Genomic DNA, 18,255 nt, shown 5'->3' with positions numbered 1-18,255 from the left:
CCTTGTCATATTTGAATAGTGTTTTACTGAAATAATTTTTAATTTCTTATACCAAACTACCGTTCCACGTACAAATGAACAAATTAAAATCATAGAAAAACGGATATAACATTTCAAATAAGACAGTGAAAAGTGACAAAAAAACTTTTCGCTAATAAAAATAAAAGTCCCAATATTTATGCTTCACGTCCGGAAGCCTTTGTCAACGGGAATAAAAAAAACGTAGAAAAACGAACAAACTGAATTAAACAAATCTTAATAATGGTAGAAAAAACGTAGAAAAACAAACAAACTGAACTAAACAAATCTTAGTAATGGTAGAAAAAAAACGTAGAAAAACAAGCAAAATGAACTAAACAAATCTTAATAATGGTAGAAAAAAAACGTAGAAAAACAAACAAACTGAATTAAACAAATCTTAGTAATGGTAGAAAAACGTAGAAAAACAAACAAAATGAATTAACAAATCTTAATAATGGTAGAAAAAACGTAGAAAAACGAAACAAAATGAACAAAACAAATCTTAATAGTTGTAGAAAAAAACGTAGAAAAACGAACAAACTGAACCAAACAAATCGTAATAATGGTAGAAAAAAACGTAGAAAAACAAACAAAATGAATTAAACAAATCTTAATAATGGTAGAAAAAAAAACGTAGAAAAACGAACAAACTAAACTAAACAAATCTTAATAATGGTGTAAAAAAACTTAGAAAAACAAACAAAATGAACTAGACAAACCTTATATAATGGTAGAAAAAAACGTAGAAAAACGAACAAACTGAACTAAACAAATCTTAATAATGGTAGAAAAAACGTATAAAAACAAACAAAATGAATTAAACAAATCTTAATAATGGTAGAAAAAAAACTTAGAAAAACGAACAAACTGAAATAAACAAATCTTAATAATGGTAGGAAAAAAAGTAGAAAAACGAACAAAATGAACTAAACAAATATTAATAACGGTAGAAAAAAACGTAGAAAATCGAACAAACTGAACTGAACAAATCTTAATAATGGTACAAAAAAACGTAGAAAAACAAACAAAATGAACTAAACAAATCTTAATAACGGTAGAAAAAAAAAGTAGAAAATAAACAAAATGAACTAGACAAATCTTAATAATGGTATAAAAAAAACATAGAAAAACGAACAAACTTAACTAAACAAATCTTAATAATGGTAGAAAAAAAACTTAGAAAAACGAACAAACTTAACTAAACAAATCTTAATAATGGTAAAAAAACGTAGAAAAACGAACAAACTAAACTAAACAAATCTTAATAACTGTAGAAAAAAACGTAGAAAAACAAACAAAATGAATTAAACAAAACTTAATAAAGGTAGAAAAAAAAAACGTAGAAAAACATAGAAAAACCAACAAAATATACTAAACAAATCGTAATAATGGTAGAAAAAAACGTAGAAAAACAAACAAAATTAATTAAACAAATCTTAATAATGGTAGAAAAAAAAACGTAGAAAAACGAACAAACTAAACTAAACAAATCTTAATAATGGTGGAAAAAAACGTAGAAAAACAAACAAAATGAACTAAACAAATCTTAATAACGGTAGAAAAAAACGTATAAAAACAAACAAAATGAATTAAACAAATCTTAATAATGGTAGAAAAAAAAAACGTAGAAAAACGAACAAACTAAACTAAACAAATCTTAATAATGGTGGAAAAAAACGTAGAAAAACAAACAAAATGAACTAAACAAACCTTATATAATGGTAGAAAAAAACGTAGAAAAACGAACAAACTGAACTAAACAAATCTTAATAATGGTAGAAAAAACGTATAAAAACAAACAAAATGAATTAAACAAATCTTAATAATGGTAGAAAAAAACTTAGAAAAACGAACAAACTGAACTAAACAAATTTTAATAATGGTAGGAAAAAACGTAGAAAAACGAACACAAAAAAAAAGGTTTCCATAGTTACCGGACCTATAGACCATGGTGCAACTAAAATTTCTTGGGCAATTAATTTGGTCCATGATGTAAACACAAACTTGCCAAACTGTTATAAAAAACTGCTGAATTTAAAAGAAAATGATTAGATTCGCAACCTACAATAATGATATAATAAAAGAAAACCTGACAACCAGGGTCAGAAATCGTCAAGAGGTCGGCTAAGAGTTAGCACTAAGGCATGCTTCAGCATCATAAACCATTTTTTTTACATCATGACAGCAATACAACCAAATATAGAATAGAATAGAATTTATTTGCGCTAAAAGCCAATAGGCCATGGCAAAAAATATAAACGAAGAACAATTACAAAGAAATTCCACATAACCTAACATAATCCTACAGAAATCTCACTTCTACGATTCTACGGGAGATGAAGGATTCGTGCCAAACTTCTCATACCCGCAAAAAACACATTTGTAAACACATTTACCAACCACTCAAAATCATAATCCCCCCTACCAATCACCTATAGTTTCCAATCACTCAGCTCCTCCCATTCAAACATCAAGTAATACACGCTCTCGTCTAAACCTCCACACATAGGACAAAAATAAGGACCAACCTTTGACTTTTCCCTCCCGATAAACTTTCTTCTTTTTTGTTCTTTGGCCCAGTGGCAAACTATCAGCCCTCATTTCAATTAATATACTGAAACATTCTGCGATAACAGATTGCCAAAGATTGTCCTTTTTGGCCAATCGTCTTGGGCTAAACAGAAAGCCGGTCGTCCGCGGTTGGGGTGGGAGGATGTCGTAAAGAAAGATTTTTGGGGAAATGGGAACTTCATGGGAGGGTGTAAAGAGGGAGGCTTTAATTAGATTAGGATGAAGGAGAAGCACGCGTGTGTTACTCCAAGGCAGCTTGGTGCTGCAGTGAGTTGTTAGTAGTAGTAGTATACTGAGACATGGGCAATAAGCATTGACCAATTTGTGGAAACTCCTTTTGCATTGACCTTCTTTGTAACACAGCCCAGATTATGGAGCATGGTATACACACAATTGAAGGTACTGAACATGCATGTTAATGATGCCATTCTATCCTATTAGATAATCAATTATAATTAAGCTAACACAAATTTAGGTATTTCAAACATCAAATTGAAGGGCTTAAATTACATACTCGTATCAAGAGGTTCTCTAAGAAGATGTAAGGATCGCTAAGTTCTGTTCCTAGGCATCTTGCTGGATGAAAATCTTTCATTTAAGTAATGTATTGATACGATTAAAATGAAGGTCCCCAGAAATCTCAGAACACTTAGAAAGCTAAAACGCATATTTCCAGGGTCGGTTCTTAGAATCCTTTTCTACAGCCTAGTTCAGGTTCCGTCAGTAAACCTACATTCCATTCCTAAGCATCGTACCAGATGAAAATCTTTCATTTAAGTAGTGTATTGATATAATTAAAATGGAGGTCCCCAGAAAACACAGAACATTAGAAAGCTAAAACGCAAATTACCAGAGTCGGTTCTTAGAATACCATTATACAGCCAAGTTCAGGTTACGTCAGTAAACCTAAATTACACTCCTACGCCACTTAATTGATGAAAATATTTCATTTTAGTATAATATTGACCTGATCAAGGTGAAAGTCTCCAGGAGTCTCGGAGTCCTTAGAAAGCCAAAACAAACATTTCTACGGTCAATCCTTATAATCCCCTCGACAGCCTAGCTTAGTCTTATGGTTCATATTGTCTTGTTATTTTGATGTCAACATTTTCCTCGTTACTGAAGCCACTTCCAAAATTTTATGATAAAACATATTTCCAGGATAAAGCATATTCGGGAAACTAACCGTTCTTTATTTTAAAGGTCTCTTTATTTTCTGTTGTTTGCATCTTTCACTATTCTACAGTCCCTTCCTGTTGCCTTATACAATGGTATATCTTTTATTTTTGATCAATTGGCTTATCATCTCCGCACTTCCAACAAATTACTGATTGCTTATACTCCATCAGTGTTGTTTTATCTGACCTCAACCCTCTGATAGCTTGTAACATACTATGCAACACGGGCCCAGAGTATGTACGAACGTGCATCTAGTTTGGCGTCTTTTAAAAGAGGGTCTACCCGACAACTTCTACCCCACAACTGGGTTTTATTTCGGTTTCCCCAGCAGTTGACGTCTCTGGATTAGGTTAGATGTTTACTTGAGTTGGTGAAATCATGTGCTACCCCCATGGCTGACTTGTGAATACGGGCATTTTTTTTTTAGTCACGTGACGAAATTAGTTATTTTGTTATTTTTTTGGGGGGAGGGGGCATTTTTTCTCCTTTGCAACTTCTTAGCCAAGAACCCCTACGGAGGAGACTATATTGAAGCTGCCTTTTTTGTTGTTGTGAATTTATTATTGTTTGTTGAGTTGTGAATTAAGTATTGTATGTATGTATAGTATTGTATGTTGTGAATTAACTCAGGACTGAATTGCTGGAAGTAAAAAAAAGCTACCAAAGGCTTTTGCTATTTGGGCTGGTATAATCCAGGAAAACTTGGCAACCATGCTCGAAAATCGTCATGAGATCAGCTAACAGTTAACCCTAACGCATGCTTCAGAAAGAAAGACAGGTCGTTTTTTTTACATTTTAACAGCATAAAAAATCAAATATATCACAGAAACATGGGTAATGTTACTGACAGTTTTGGAAAAACTCCCTTTTTATTGGCCTTATTTTAAAAAAGCGCAGATTAAACAATATAATACACAGTTAATTGAACGCCCTGAACTTGCACCATAGCCGAACAATATGGGGCATACTGTACCATGTCCTATAGGATAATCAATCATAGCTAGGCCAAAACATATTCAAGTACTTCATAGCATTAAAATCGATGTTTTTCAAAATCTAGTTGGGGGGCATTTTTTTTTTTTTTTTTGGTCGTTTAATGGAAATATCAAAAAAATATTTGGGCCCAGTCAAAGAGTTAATCATTAATTTTTTTGGCCAATAGAGCATTAAAATCGACAAGTATTTTTAAAAATCTAGGTGGGGGGAGTTCTATTTTTTTATTTTTTAGAATTTAAAAAAATGTGATCCCGCCTCCAAATTAGCAACCCTGCACTCATTTAGTCTCTAAATATAGAAACGACGCGATCGACTTGCGATCTGATTTTACGGTGATCATTTGTCTTAAAATGAAGCTTGGCGACATTAAATCAAGGAGGCACAACTGACCCTTTCATGGAGTGGAGGATGTAACTTCAGCATTTCAGACAACAGCCCCTATAAAAGTGTCTACATTTGAATTCTATAATCAAAGAACCGAGTCTTGGCAGAAATGTTTTTAAACTATCAGATCAATAGTTTAAAAACATTTCTGCCAAGACTCGGTTCTTTGATTATAGAATTCAAATGTAGACACTTTTATAGGGGCTGTTGTCTGAAATGCTGAAGTTACATCCTCCACTCCATGAAAGGGTCAGTTGTGCCTCCTTGAGTTAATGTCGCCAAGCTTCATTTTAAGACAAATGATCACCGTAAAATCAGATCGCAAGTCGATCGCGTCGTTTCTATATTTAGAGACTAAATGAGTGCAGGGTTGCTAATTTGGAGGCGGGATCACATTTTTTTAAATTCTAAAAAATAAAAAAATAGAACTCCCCCCACCTAGATTTTGAAAAATACTTGTCGATTTTAATTCTCTATTTGCCCAAAACATTAATGATTAACTCTTTGACTGGGCCCAAATATTTTTTTGATATTTCCATTAAACGACCAAAAAAAGAAAAAAATGCCCCCAACTAGATTTTGAAAAACATCGATTTTAATGCTATGAAGTACTTGAATATGTTTTGGCCTAGCTATGATTGATTATCCTATAGGACATGGTACAGTATGCCCCATATTGTTCGGCTATGGTGCAAGTTCAGGGCGTTCAATTAACTGTGTATTATATTGTTTAATCTGCGCTTTTTTAAAATAAGGCCAATAAAAAGGGAGTTTTTCCAAAACTGTCAGTAACATTACCCATGTTTCAGTGATATATTTGATTTTTTATGCTGTGAAAATGTAAAAAAAACGACCTGTCTTTCTTTCTGAAGCATGCGTTAGGGTTAACTGTTAGCTGATCTCATGACGATTTTCGAGCATGGTTGCCAAGTTTTCTTGGATTATACCAGCCCAAATAGCAAAAGCCTTTGGAAGCTTTTTTTTACTTCCAGCAATTCAGTCCTGAGTTAATTCACAACATACAATACTATACATACATACAATACTTAATTCACAACTCAACAAACAATAATAAATTCACAACAACAAAAAAGGCAGCTTCAATATAGTCTCCTCCGTAGGGGTTCTTGGCTAAGAAGTTGCAAAGGAGAAAAAATGCCCCCTCCCCCCAAAAAAATAACAAAATAACTAATTTCGTCACGTGACTAAAAAAAAAATGCCCGTATTCACAAGTCAGCCATGGGGGTAGCACATGATTTCACCAACTCAAGTAAACATCTAACCTAATCCAGAGACGTCAACTGCTGGGGAAACCGAAATAAAACCCAGTTGTGGGGTAGAAGTTGTCGGGTAGACCCTCTTTTTGAAGACACCAAACTAGATGCAGGTTCGTACATACTCTGGGCCCGTGTTGCATAATATGTTACAAGCTATCAGAGGGTTGAGGTCAGATAAAACAACACTGATGGAGTATAAGCAATCAGTAATTTGTTGGAAGTGCGGAGATGATAAGCCAATTGATCAAAAATAAAAGATATACCATTGTATAAGGCAACAGGAAGGGACTGTAGAACAGTGAAAGATGCACACGACAGAAAATAAAGAGACCTTTAAAATAAAGAACGGTTAGTTTCCCGAATATGCTTTATCCTGGAAATATGTTTTATCATAAAATTTTGGAAGTGCTTCAGTAACGAGGAAAATGTTGACATCAAAATAACAAGACAATATGAACCATAAGACTAAGCTAGGCTGTCGAGGGGATTATAAGGATTGACCGTAGAAATGTTTGTTTTGGCTTTCTAAGGACTCCGAGACTCCTGGAGACTTTCACCTTGATCAGGTCAATATTATACTAAAATTAAATATTTTCATCAATTAAGTGGCGTTGGTGTGTATTTTAGGTTTACTGACGTAACCTTAACTTGGCTGTATAATGGTATTCTAAGAACCGACTCTGGTAATTTGCGTTTTAGCTTTCTAATGTTCTGAGATTTCTGGGGACCTCCATTTTAATTATATCAATACACTACTTAAATGAAAGATTTTCATCTGGTACGATGCTTAGGAATGGAATGTAGGTTTACTGACGGAACCTGAACTAGGCTGTAGAAAAGGATTCTAAGAACCGACCCTGGAAATATGCGTTTTAGCTTTCTAAGTGTTCTGAGATTTCTGGGGACCTTCATTTTAATCGTATCAATACATTACTTAAATGAAAGATTTTCATCCAGCAAGATGCCTAGGAACAGAACTTAGCGATCCTTACATCTTCTTCGAGAACCTCTTGATACGAGTATGTAATTTAAGCCCTTCAATTTGATGTTTGAAATACCTAAATTTGTGTTAGCTTAATTATAATTGATTATCTAATAGGATAGAATGGCATCATTAACATGCATGTTCAGTACCTTCAATTGTGTGTATACCATGCTCCATAATCTGGGCTGTGTTACAAAGAAGGTCAATGCAAAAGGAGTTTCCACAAATTGGTCAATGCTTATTGCCCATGTATTGCCCCTTATTGTCACTGCAGCACCAAGCTGCCTTGGAGTAACACACGCGTGCTCCTCCTTCATCCTAATCTAATTAAAGCCTCCCTCTTTACACCCTCCCATGAAGTTCCCATTTCCCCAAAAATCTTTCTTTACGACATCCTCCCACCCCAACCGCGGACGACCGGCTTTCTGTTTAGCCCAAGACGATTGGCCAAAAAGGACAATCTTTGGCAATCTGTTATCGCAAAATGTTTCAGTATATTAACTGAAATGAGGGCTGATAGTTTGCCACTGGGCCAAAGAACAAAAAAGAAGAAAGTTTATCGGGAGGGAAAAGTCAAAGGCTGGTCCTTATTTTTGTCCTATGTGTGGAGGTTTAGACGAGAGCGTGTGTTACTTGATGTGTGAATGTGAGGAGCGGAGTGATTGGAGACTGGAAGTGTTTGGTAGGGGGGATTATGATTTTGAGTGGTTGGTGAATGTATACTACTACTACTAACAACTCACTGCAGCACCAAGCTGCCTTGGAGTAACACACGCGTGCTCCTCCTTCATCCTAATCTAATTAAAGCCTCCCTCTTTACACCCTCCCATGAACTTCCCATTTCCCCAAAAATCTTTCTTTACGACATCCTCCCACCCCAACCGCGGACGACCGGCTTTCTGTTTAGCCCAAGACGATTGGCCAAAAAGGACAATCTTTGGCAATCTGGTATCGCAGAATGTTTCAGTATATTAACTGAAATGAGGGCTGATAGTTTGCCACTGGGCCAAAGAACAAAAAAGAAGAAAGTTTATCGGGAGGGAAAAGTCAAAGGCTGGTCCTTATTTTTGTCCTATGTGTGGAGGTTTAGACGAGAGCGTGTATTACTTGATGTTTGAATGTGAGGAGCGGAGTGATTGGAGACTGGAAGTGTTTGGTAGGGGGGATTATGATTTTGAGTTCTTGGTGAATGTGTGTGCGGATGAGTGTTTTATGGGTATCAGAAGCTTGGCACGATTCCTTCGTCTCGCGATGAATCATAGAAGTAGATTTCTGTAGGATTATGTTAGGTTGTGTGGAATTTCTTTGCAATGGTTCTTTGTTTATATTTTTTGCCATGGCCTATGGGCTTTTAGCGCAAATAAATTCTATTCTATATTTGGTTGTATTGCTGTCATGATGTAAAAAAAATGGTTTATGATGCTGAAGCATGCCTTAGTGCTAACTCTTAGCCGACCTCTTGACGATTTCTGACCATGGTTGTCAGGTTTTCTTTTATTATATCATTATTGTAGGTTGCGAATCTAATCATTTTCTTTTAAATTCAGCAGTTTTTTATAACAGTTTGGCAAGTTTGTGTTTACATCATGGACCAAATTAATTGCCCAAGAAATTTTAGTTGCACCATGGTCTATAGGTCTGGTAACTATGGAAACCTTTTTGTTTTGTTAATGATGATTTCATAGAAAATATTATTCTTTTAATATGAATCATCCAGTGTTGTTTAAAATATTAGTCCTAAGGGACTAACAAATTTGATATTTCAAATTTAGTAATTAGAATTATAATTTTTAGGGGTTGGAAGCTTCAAAGTATAAAAACACTATGGATTGCTTTTCACAAATTTGGAGAAATGAAGGACCAAAAGCGTAAGCAGTTTAAATTTTATCTTCTCTATAAGGATTCTTATCCTTATTTTGTCATTATTTTTGTTGATTTTTTTATCATTATTTTTTTTAAGTTTGGGTTTTGCTAGTTCTGGTTTTGATGTTTTATTTTATCTATTTTCCTACGCTTTTAACGTTTTAACGCATGACAACGATTTGACTTACCTGAGATTCTGCTTTATCCATTTATCGATTTATATTTTTGAAATTTGCTTTGAATTTTTTTAGATTGAAAAATAAGTTAGAAACTTGCGAAACTAGGATAATGCTCCTATTTTTAGTTTTGATTTTTATCTAAGAACACGTACAAGTAATGCTTAAATTCTTGGTCATTAACGGTAGAATTGAATTTAACAACCCCTATGATATTACATCTTTTTGCGTAAGTAATAACTGTAGACCTGTTGTAAAATCCATGGCTGTGGAGTCTGAGTTTTAGTAATTTTTTGCTGAATAGAGTCGGTATATTGAAAATGTCTGGAGCCAGAGTTGGTTGTAGCTTATAACCGACTCCATAGCCCTGGTAAAATCTAAAGACCATAAATCAACAGAAAGATGACCATTTGTACTATTTGTAGTGCTGCTATTGTTAGTACTCATAGGTTCATATCTGTCTGTGGCTCTAGTCGTTCCCAACTTCTGTAAGAACCATGTTGAATGTGTCAAACTAAAGATTAGGCATAATTGGTAAGAGAGGGATAAATTCATATCTTGGATAAATAAACAATGAATGACATCCAAGGCCATATCCAGGGGGGAGGGGACCGGATTACAGCCCCCCCTTTCCAAAATTTTGTCCGACTTACAAATTCTTGACTCGTGTTTTAAAGTTTTTTGCGGGTGCGCCAAGTTTTTCGCCAAGTGCTGAAAACCATGTTGTGACTAAGATGGGCCCAGGGTTGCATAAAGCCACCATTCATACTGGAGGTCCTAGGTACTTCTTGTTGTCCGGTTCTAAGCCTTTTTTTATTTTTAAATTTATTTTTAAATTTATTTAAAATAAAAACAGCGCTAAGTCTATGGCCTATCGCTTAACATACACATTGGGCTAGTTGTCGTAAAGAAGGTATATGTTTCCAACTTGGTTTTTGCTAATTTTTCGCCCATTTTTTCTCAATCCGTCACCCGCTACAACCAAAATCATAACTTTATATGGAGATATTTTTCTATATTTGGGTAAACTTACAAAACTTCTTCGCATGCTGGCCAATGGTCTGCGTTGCGCAAGTACCAATCTCCTGTCAGGATATTTGGTGATGCCCCCCCCCAATATCTATCCTCTCTCCTGCCCTCCCCCTACCCCGGAAAAAATATGACTGAACTGAACTGAACTGATAGATAATTTATATGGAAAGAAATAATAAATGACATCAATGAGGGCATTACTGTTCTTTGAAGTTGTAATTGCCTTTCGAGATCAGTATATTATTAATATACTGATGAAAAAAGTGCTGCCAAATATAACTAATTAGTTTTGCTTGTATGTTTTCACGGTTTAACTTGGCAACACTGACTTAAATATGATTCTGCCTCAAAAACTTGTCCACCCTAAGAAGTAAAATGCCCCATGAATTAAGATTATTTAGCCTGGATATCCAGTCCGTATAGGTTACTTACGTTACTTCTAAATTTTTAAATTTGCTTTGAAAAAAACTTTTAATATTTTTCAATTAACTTTATAATTAGTGAAAATAAATTTAAGAAGTAGAGCTTGTCTGGATTCACAAAGTTTTAAGCTGGTTACAATATTTAAAATTAGCTTCTTAGTGACTATCAGTTCAGTGCAGTCCTTATTGTGCTGTGCAGTCCTGTTTCAATTTGTCTCGAGCGCTGTTATGCTGCCTTTTATTGAAGCACCAAGGTTAGTGAAAATACATTCTGCTTTTTGAATTAGTTAAGTGGAAAGTTACACAACCGTATATATCTTAAAAATTAAGAAAATTCAGGAATTCAAATTTCAAAGAAAAATATCTCCATATAAAGTTATGATTTTGGTAGTAGCGGGTGACGTATTGAGAAATAAATGGGCGAAAAATCAGCGAAAATCAAGCTGGAAACATATAGCACCAAATAGTTAAGAGAGTGTAGCTTTTATTTGAAGGTGTAGTTGTCTTTTGAAATCAATATATTGTTGAGGTGTAAATTTTCAAGGACGAAAAGTGTTGCCAAATTAACTAATTTTGATTATTTGTTTTCACGACTTAACTTGGCAACACTAACGGAAATCTGACGTCGCCCTAGAAACATCGTAATTTCGAAACAACTAAAAAAAAGAAAATCTTTGAAAATCGCGGTTTTCAGGTGTGAATAGACCTAAACTGAGTCCAAGGGGCAAAAAATGTATTTATTTCGATGACCTTGGTATTTCAAAACAAAAGAGTTTGCTCAGAGAAAACCTGAGGTTTGATCCAATTACCTCAGGCCTAATGACGTTCAGTTCTGTGCAACCCTGTTTGTACTTCCTAGATTTTTTAGGGACTATTATACTGTTTGTTATGCTAGTATAATAAACTATTTTCTCTTATCATTGGAACCCCCCCCCCCCCTGGAACGATTGTCGTTTTTTTTTGTCTTTCTTTTATTATTTAATATATTTTTAGCTGCCTAGTGAGTATAGAGCAAAATATTATTATTATTGTTTTTTTAAATATATTATAGGCTTTTATATACAAGTTACAACCGTGTATACGAGTGTGTATAACCTATCTTTCTTATTTAGTTTTAAATGTTTTTTTTTTATATATTATTTCTTAATTGTTACTTTAGGGTTGGGGGGCTAACGTTGCCAACACAGTACAATTGTACCGTTTTTGACATAATTTGGAGGTCCTAGTACAGTGGGGTACATTTGGAAATGTTTGGAACAATCAATTTTTACGATACATTTTGGTTTTATTTGTTCCTTTCTGACTCAGATAGCCGTTTAAGTTTTACTTCTTCGAAAAAATTTCCTCTTGTTGTGGAAAATTTTTAACCTGCTTTTCAAATGGTACATATTTACTGTTGCATTACAGTTTTAGTTGGGAAATTGGTGCAGTATATGACAAAGCGTTGGCAACACTGGTGGTGCTTTATATTACTCGTACCGTTAGTGGGTAATATCATCTTTTCTCAGTTTAACTAGGAGCACTGAGTTCATTTGAACCTTCTTTTGCTTCTTTCTTCCTGTGTTATTTATAATGGGTTTCCTTCCCGTCGTAGGATAATATTCGCAGGGATGACTATATAGTGACTTGGAGTTAATAGATATGTGTTGAAGGTAGTAAGGGATTTCTTGTGCAGGGCATCGACTCTTGTTGATAGGAGTGAGAGGATTGTAAGGAATTTCTTGTGCAGGGCATCGACTCTTGTTGATGAGAGTGAGAGGATAGTAAGGGATTTCTTGTGCTGGGCATCGACTCTTGTTGATAAGAGTGAGAGGATAGTAAGGGATTTCTTGTGCTGGGCATCGACTCTTGTTGATAAGAGTGAGAGGATAGTAAGGTATTTCTTGTGCAGGGCATCGACTCTTGTTGATGAGAGTGAGAGGATAGTAAGGGATTTATTGTGCAGGGCATCGACTATTGTTGATAGGAGTGAGAAGCCATAAGAAAATATTTTATAGAATTATGAATTTCACGGTAACGAATTAAAAGTGAAGCTCAGAAGAAAGTGGGATGGAGAAGAAGGGCGTTTTAGGGGGCTTGATGCGTTGGGCACTCTGTAGTAGAACTAGTAGTTCGTACACTTTAATTCTGTTAAAGCTATGTTAAGTCGTTGACGTTCAAGGTCACCAGCCTTCCACATTTTCTGTCAAATTTAGCAAAAAAAATTTTTGCTCCCTTTTAATACAGACTCATCTTTTTTTCTTTTTTAATTCGACTTTTTATTTCAGGTTTTACAAAGGCACTGTGCCAAGATTGAGCAGAGTTTGTCTTGATGTGGCGATCACCTTTATGATCTATGATACAATTATGGATATGATTTACAAATTCTAAAGCCTAATTTGAAAGATTCATTATTTAGTCCCAGCAAGTTTCTTTTTACAGTTTGTAGTAATTTTCTCATTTTATTTTTAAAGTTAGGCTACAGATGAAGTAATTTGTTCTAGGGTGAACAAAGGTATAAAAGAAAAATTTGACCAAGAATCACGAGTTTTTTACCTACCGGCCCCCTTCTCCCTCCATTACTCAAAGTGCTGGTGGAAGTTTCTCCCTAATATTCACATGGCCTTTGGTGAGTTAGACACTTTGTTTTGAGGAATATATTCGTGGAAAGAAACTTAACCCCACTCACAGATGTAAACCGTTCAGGCCCTTGGAAGTGAATGAGAGAGGTTTTTGTGAGGAAGGAGGGTTGTTGACTTAGAGTTAAACCAAGCCACTAATTAATTAATAAATTTCATTTTATGTCGTCTTATAGTCGTATTATAAAACCTTAATTTTTTTGCTTGACTTGTCAATGGATATTTGTCTCTTGACAAAAAAAATAAAAAAAAAAAATTGGGAAAAGGAAAAGGAAAAAAGAAAATAAGGTTGGTTGGTTTTTGGAGTTCACCGTTTTATAAATAATTGCTCCATGTTCATTTTGCAAATAGGGTAAACGATTATAATTGTCTTTGTCTTTATCTTTTTATCCTTCTGTAAGTCCAGGTAAAATAATCGTATAACCATTACTGAACTATCCATATTTTTTCTTTGTTTTAGAAAGGAACAGGCCTCTTCAAAGGATATTTCGTCTAATAATTGGTCATTTTATTTTTTGAATCTGTTTTGCAAATTGATATTAATATTGATATTGATTCACATTGATATTAGTTTGATGGCGGCATAAAAAACTCTTATGTATTAAACTGCAGGGGCGTAGCTCCAATATTTTTATTGGGGTGCAAGAGGGGTCCATGTCCAGATAGTCAAGGGGCATGGGCTGTATAATAATTTTTTCTCCATATTATTGGGGTGGGGGCAATTTCCTCCCCTCCCAAAAGATGCTCCTGCTAAATTGCATACTGTTTTTTATCAACTTTAACCGCTATTAAAATTGAAACGGGGCCGTTCTTGCCGTGGAGGAGGGATTTCGATCTTCATTTTTGTCATTATCATTGACTTTTTCCAAAAGTGTTGGGAAGATTCACAGCGCATTGGTGGAATTGAATTTTTTTTTTTTTTTATTATTATTTTTTTATTTAAGGACAAGTTTTATGTCTAATTTTGATGTTTTATTTTTTGTTTTGAAAAGACGTGTTTCCATGTAAAGAAAATTAAATCTATTCATTTATTCTAAAAAAAATTCTGGGCTCATAATCTCATAAGATGAGCAGTTTATATTTACTAAGTCAAATTAAGTTCCATTCAATTGTAAGTTAGTAACATTGATAGATTATTCCACCAAAATCACTAATTTGGTGGATTGTTCCACTAAAATGAGTAATTTTGGTAATTACCTTGATGGATTGTTGAAACTAAAATAATCACCAAATTCTATTTAGGAGATTTTTTTCCCCTTGACGACTCTGCAAGAGCAAAATTGTTAAGTGCTTAATTTCCTTATAAATTTCAAAAAACTAATTTTGATTCAATCAAAATTTTTATTTCATTTAATAAGAAATTTAATTAATGGAAGGTGGATTGGGTTAGCGTAATCAGGATCATCGTATCTCCTACTGTTACAGAAATACATAAAAATTGTATTTTTATTACGATGGCTTTATGAACTTATGCCAAAGTAGAAAAGGTAATATCTTAATACAGACTAAAGGATGGGCGGACTTCTCCATAATTATTAAAAGGGTCTGGTTTCAGAAAAATAAAAAAAAAACGGCGAAAAATATCCTAATTGCTCTTCCCTCTATTTTAAGGGTTGAGACTATGTTAATTTGTGATGAAATATATCCTTTATATTATGGCATTTTTATTTTATAATTTGTACCATTAAGATGCAGTATAAATTCTCGTAAGGGGAGCATATCTTTTGAATTAAAAAAAAAAAAAATTAAAAAAATTCAAGTATAAACCATCAATTTTGGTGACTTTCTGGAGGTAATACTTCAATTAATGTGGCTGCCAACTTTCATTCAAACCATTTTTTTCAGCTGACGATCAGGGGCGTCATTTTGGGGAGGGTATTTTCTCCCTCTACTAAATTCCCCCCTCCCCTTAGATATTAAAAAGTACACTTTTTTAAGTATTTTCATTGAAAAATGCCTTTCGTCGTATTTTCATTGAAAGAAAAAGGAAAAAAGTGACAAATTTGCCCAACCCGCTAGATTTAAAAAATCTGTTTTACTACCCCCCCCCCCCCCTCCGCCTACATTTGACTCCACTGATAATGAAGCTGAACAGAAAAACTATGTTAATTTTCTCTCCGATTCATCTTCCTCTGATTCCTCTGATTCTGAAGATGACTCTCTGATTCGTCTTCCTATTCTTTTATATAGGTGCTCAAAAACTAATACAGCAGCATTTAATTTTTTAATTAATTCAGAATTCATTAATTTGATTTAATGAAGCATATTTAATTTCTCTTTTTATGGATACAACGTGTTACTGATAAACGTAATTAATAGGGAACCCCCTCAATAAAGTAAAAACCTCTGTGTTCCATATCTATATGCAAGAAACGTTATATACGTATATAATACGTTAAGCATATATAATGACTATATGCAAGAGACGTTGGATGCAGGGGTGGATACCAAGTTAATGTTTGGCGGGGGGGGAGAGCAAATCAAACTGAACCGCCCCCCCCCCCCCCAATAGCATCTCTCACCCCTGTAATTACTGTAACTTTCAAGCTCCTGGGAGACGGAGGGAGGTACACATGCCCAAAATACAACCTCTTGGATTGTAAAAGACATATCATTTTCAGAAAATTGTTCAAATCGATGATCATTGTTGTCTATGGATGTGAGCATACCAGATACGTGTGATCAATACATCATATACATATACCATTTTCGTTAAATTAGGTTCGATATGGTTTATGGCTGTTACGCCCACAGACAAAAAGCTTATAACGCTGATACTCACATGGCTTATCCTACCGTGTTGAAGCAAGGGTCGAATATTGGGCGTGCCTTGAAGCTCTGCGTGACGACGGTACCTTATATTGACAGACAGGATTATCATCTATATTAAGCGATGGGCTTATTCAAACGATAAAGTCATGTTTATTAGACAGATTTTATTAAACAATTAGTATTAAACTGATAGGTGATCACAAGAAAGTTATGGTTATTTCAAGTTAATTTCAGTTCTTCTGAATTTCTCTTTATGAAGATTAAAATGTTCCGAATAAGTTTGCTCTCAACACATCACATTCGTGAAAACTTTTTTGAAAGAAAATGAAGACGAACTAGCACAAGCGCCAAATTTATTGGTTACCAAAAAATTGCTCAGTTTGAGATCTGTACCATATACCTTTTGTCTATACTCACGGCATAGAGTTTTATCTGATATTTCAACACTTCTGAGGTAATTGTCAAAATCTATTAACCAAGCTGTTCTTAAAAGAAGGTCAACAGCAGAATGCAGGTGAAGGGGGTCAAAGTGCGATTGAGCATACATTGCTCTGCTAATCTTTCTTTAAGAGCCTTAGCAAATAGAATTCTTTTGAAATTATCTCAAAAGCGTGAAAAATGTCAGATACGGCCTTTAGACGTAACAGCAACGGTATGTACTCGGTATATACCATATGCATGTTCGATTACAGTTCGGTTTACACGCCTTCAGTGGAACCGATGGTTGTAATCAAAATTAGTGCATCTCTTACTGCTGGAGAAATAAATTAGAGTTACTATGTATTTCTATTACAATGTCATCACGGTTTTAAATTTTGTTTGTTCTTATTCTTCTGCAAAAGTAAAAAGAATGGCCCATTAATCGATGCAAGGAGAGACAGAGGGTGAGGGGTCCATTACAGTGATACCAAGGCGAATTGAAAGCTCTGGTGAAATGGAACTGATTCTGCCCCCTCCAAATTATTTCAAGGGTAGAACCAGTGTGTACCTGCAATGGCGTGACCATTGAACCGTAAGTTTGTCCTCGACCAAACTCGTATGGTTCTTGTCCAAATTTATTTTGAGTTTACAGTTACGTTTCAGAATTGTACGATTACTTTTATTAACAGTAACTCGGTTTGTTGTTTCTTTTCTTTTGTTTCAGAGCTTGTTAGGAAGAGGTTGTTAGGGAGAGGTTGTTAGGAAGGAAAGGGGGCATAAATCGTGAACCATTATTTTGATAACAAAGAGGCTACTAACCTCTTAGCAGACTTTTATTTCTTGTGATATTTTTGAATGTATAAGCACATTCCACGTATTTCATGCACAAATGAATGTTGTACTGTTTTTCACTGTTTAAGTTTGTAGCTTTTTGTGCAAGCTTAACTGTTCAATCCCATTACAGTGTATCTATTTCGATTTTAAATTTAGGACTGTCTATTGTACATTTTAATTATAATTTTATAAAGTTACTATAACGCTCAACTTTGACAGATTTACTTATTATTTTGCACCCAAATCAATGTTTCTTAATGTGAATATATACTAGATGAGATTGAGGGGTCCCAATTTTCAAAAATTTAGAGGGAGGGGCATTTTTTTTCTCAATGAAAACACAAAAAGGGCACTTCTAAAAATATTGGTATCCTTGGTGAGTTTGGACAGCTGAGTTTTCATTTATTTTAATTCTATGAACAAAGTTTTGCTATTCTTGAGTGTCAACTAACCCCGTTTGGTTTGGATAAATAGTCGGATGTTGAGTTTTGCTAGAATTTTGTTTATTTTTGTGTTATGTTTTTTATGAAATAGTAAAATGTTAATGCTAATATAATGTTATTACTTTTATTGCTATGACTTTTTCTTCTTCCTTTATTTGTTTCTTTCTACACAGAAAAACGAAGCAAAGGCAGAGGTATGCCAATTGAGAGCTCGGTCGGGGACTCGGTGCCTTTTCCTGGTTTCTTCTATTCTTATTTTTTT

General features: G+C 34.4%; 1 protein-coding gene across 1 annotated transcript in view; it reads left to right on the top strand.

The window, feature by feature from the left end:
• The window catches only part of sea (mitochondrial citrate transporter scheggia), a 103,352-nt gene extending 85,506 nt beyond the window's left edge, over positions 1–17,846 (top strand). The window contains exons 5-6 of the mRNA XM_089103707.1: positions 9,208–9,281; positions 13,174–17,846. Coding sequence (XP_088959833.1) covers positions 9,208–9,281; positions 13,174–13,276 — 177 coding nt within the window. The 3' untranslated portion in view covers positions 13,277–17,846. The remainder of the gene's footprint in view (positions 1–9,207; positions 9,282–13,173) is intronic.
• Positions 17,847–18,255: the final 409 nt, after the last annotated feature.

This window comes from Artemia sp. Qi Xiang Cuo, chromosome 17 (assembly GCF_049724085.1).
Source record: "Artemia sp. Qi Xiang Cuo chromosome 17, ASM4972408v1, whole genome shotgun sequence".
Taxonomy (NCBI): Eukaryota; Metazoa; Arthropoda; class Branchiopoda; order Anostraca; family Artemiidae; genus Artemia; species Artemia sp. Qi Xiang Cuo.
This window is presented reverse-complemented; position numbering and strand designations above follow the sequence as displayed.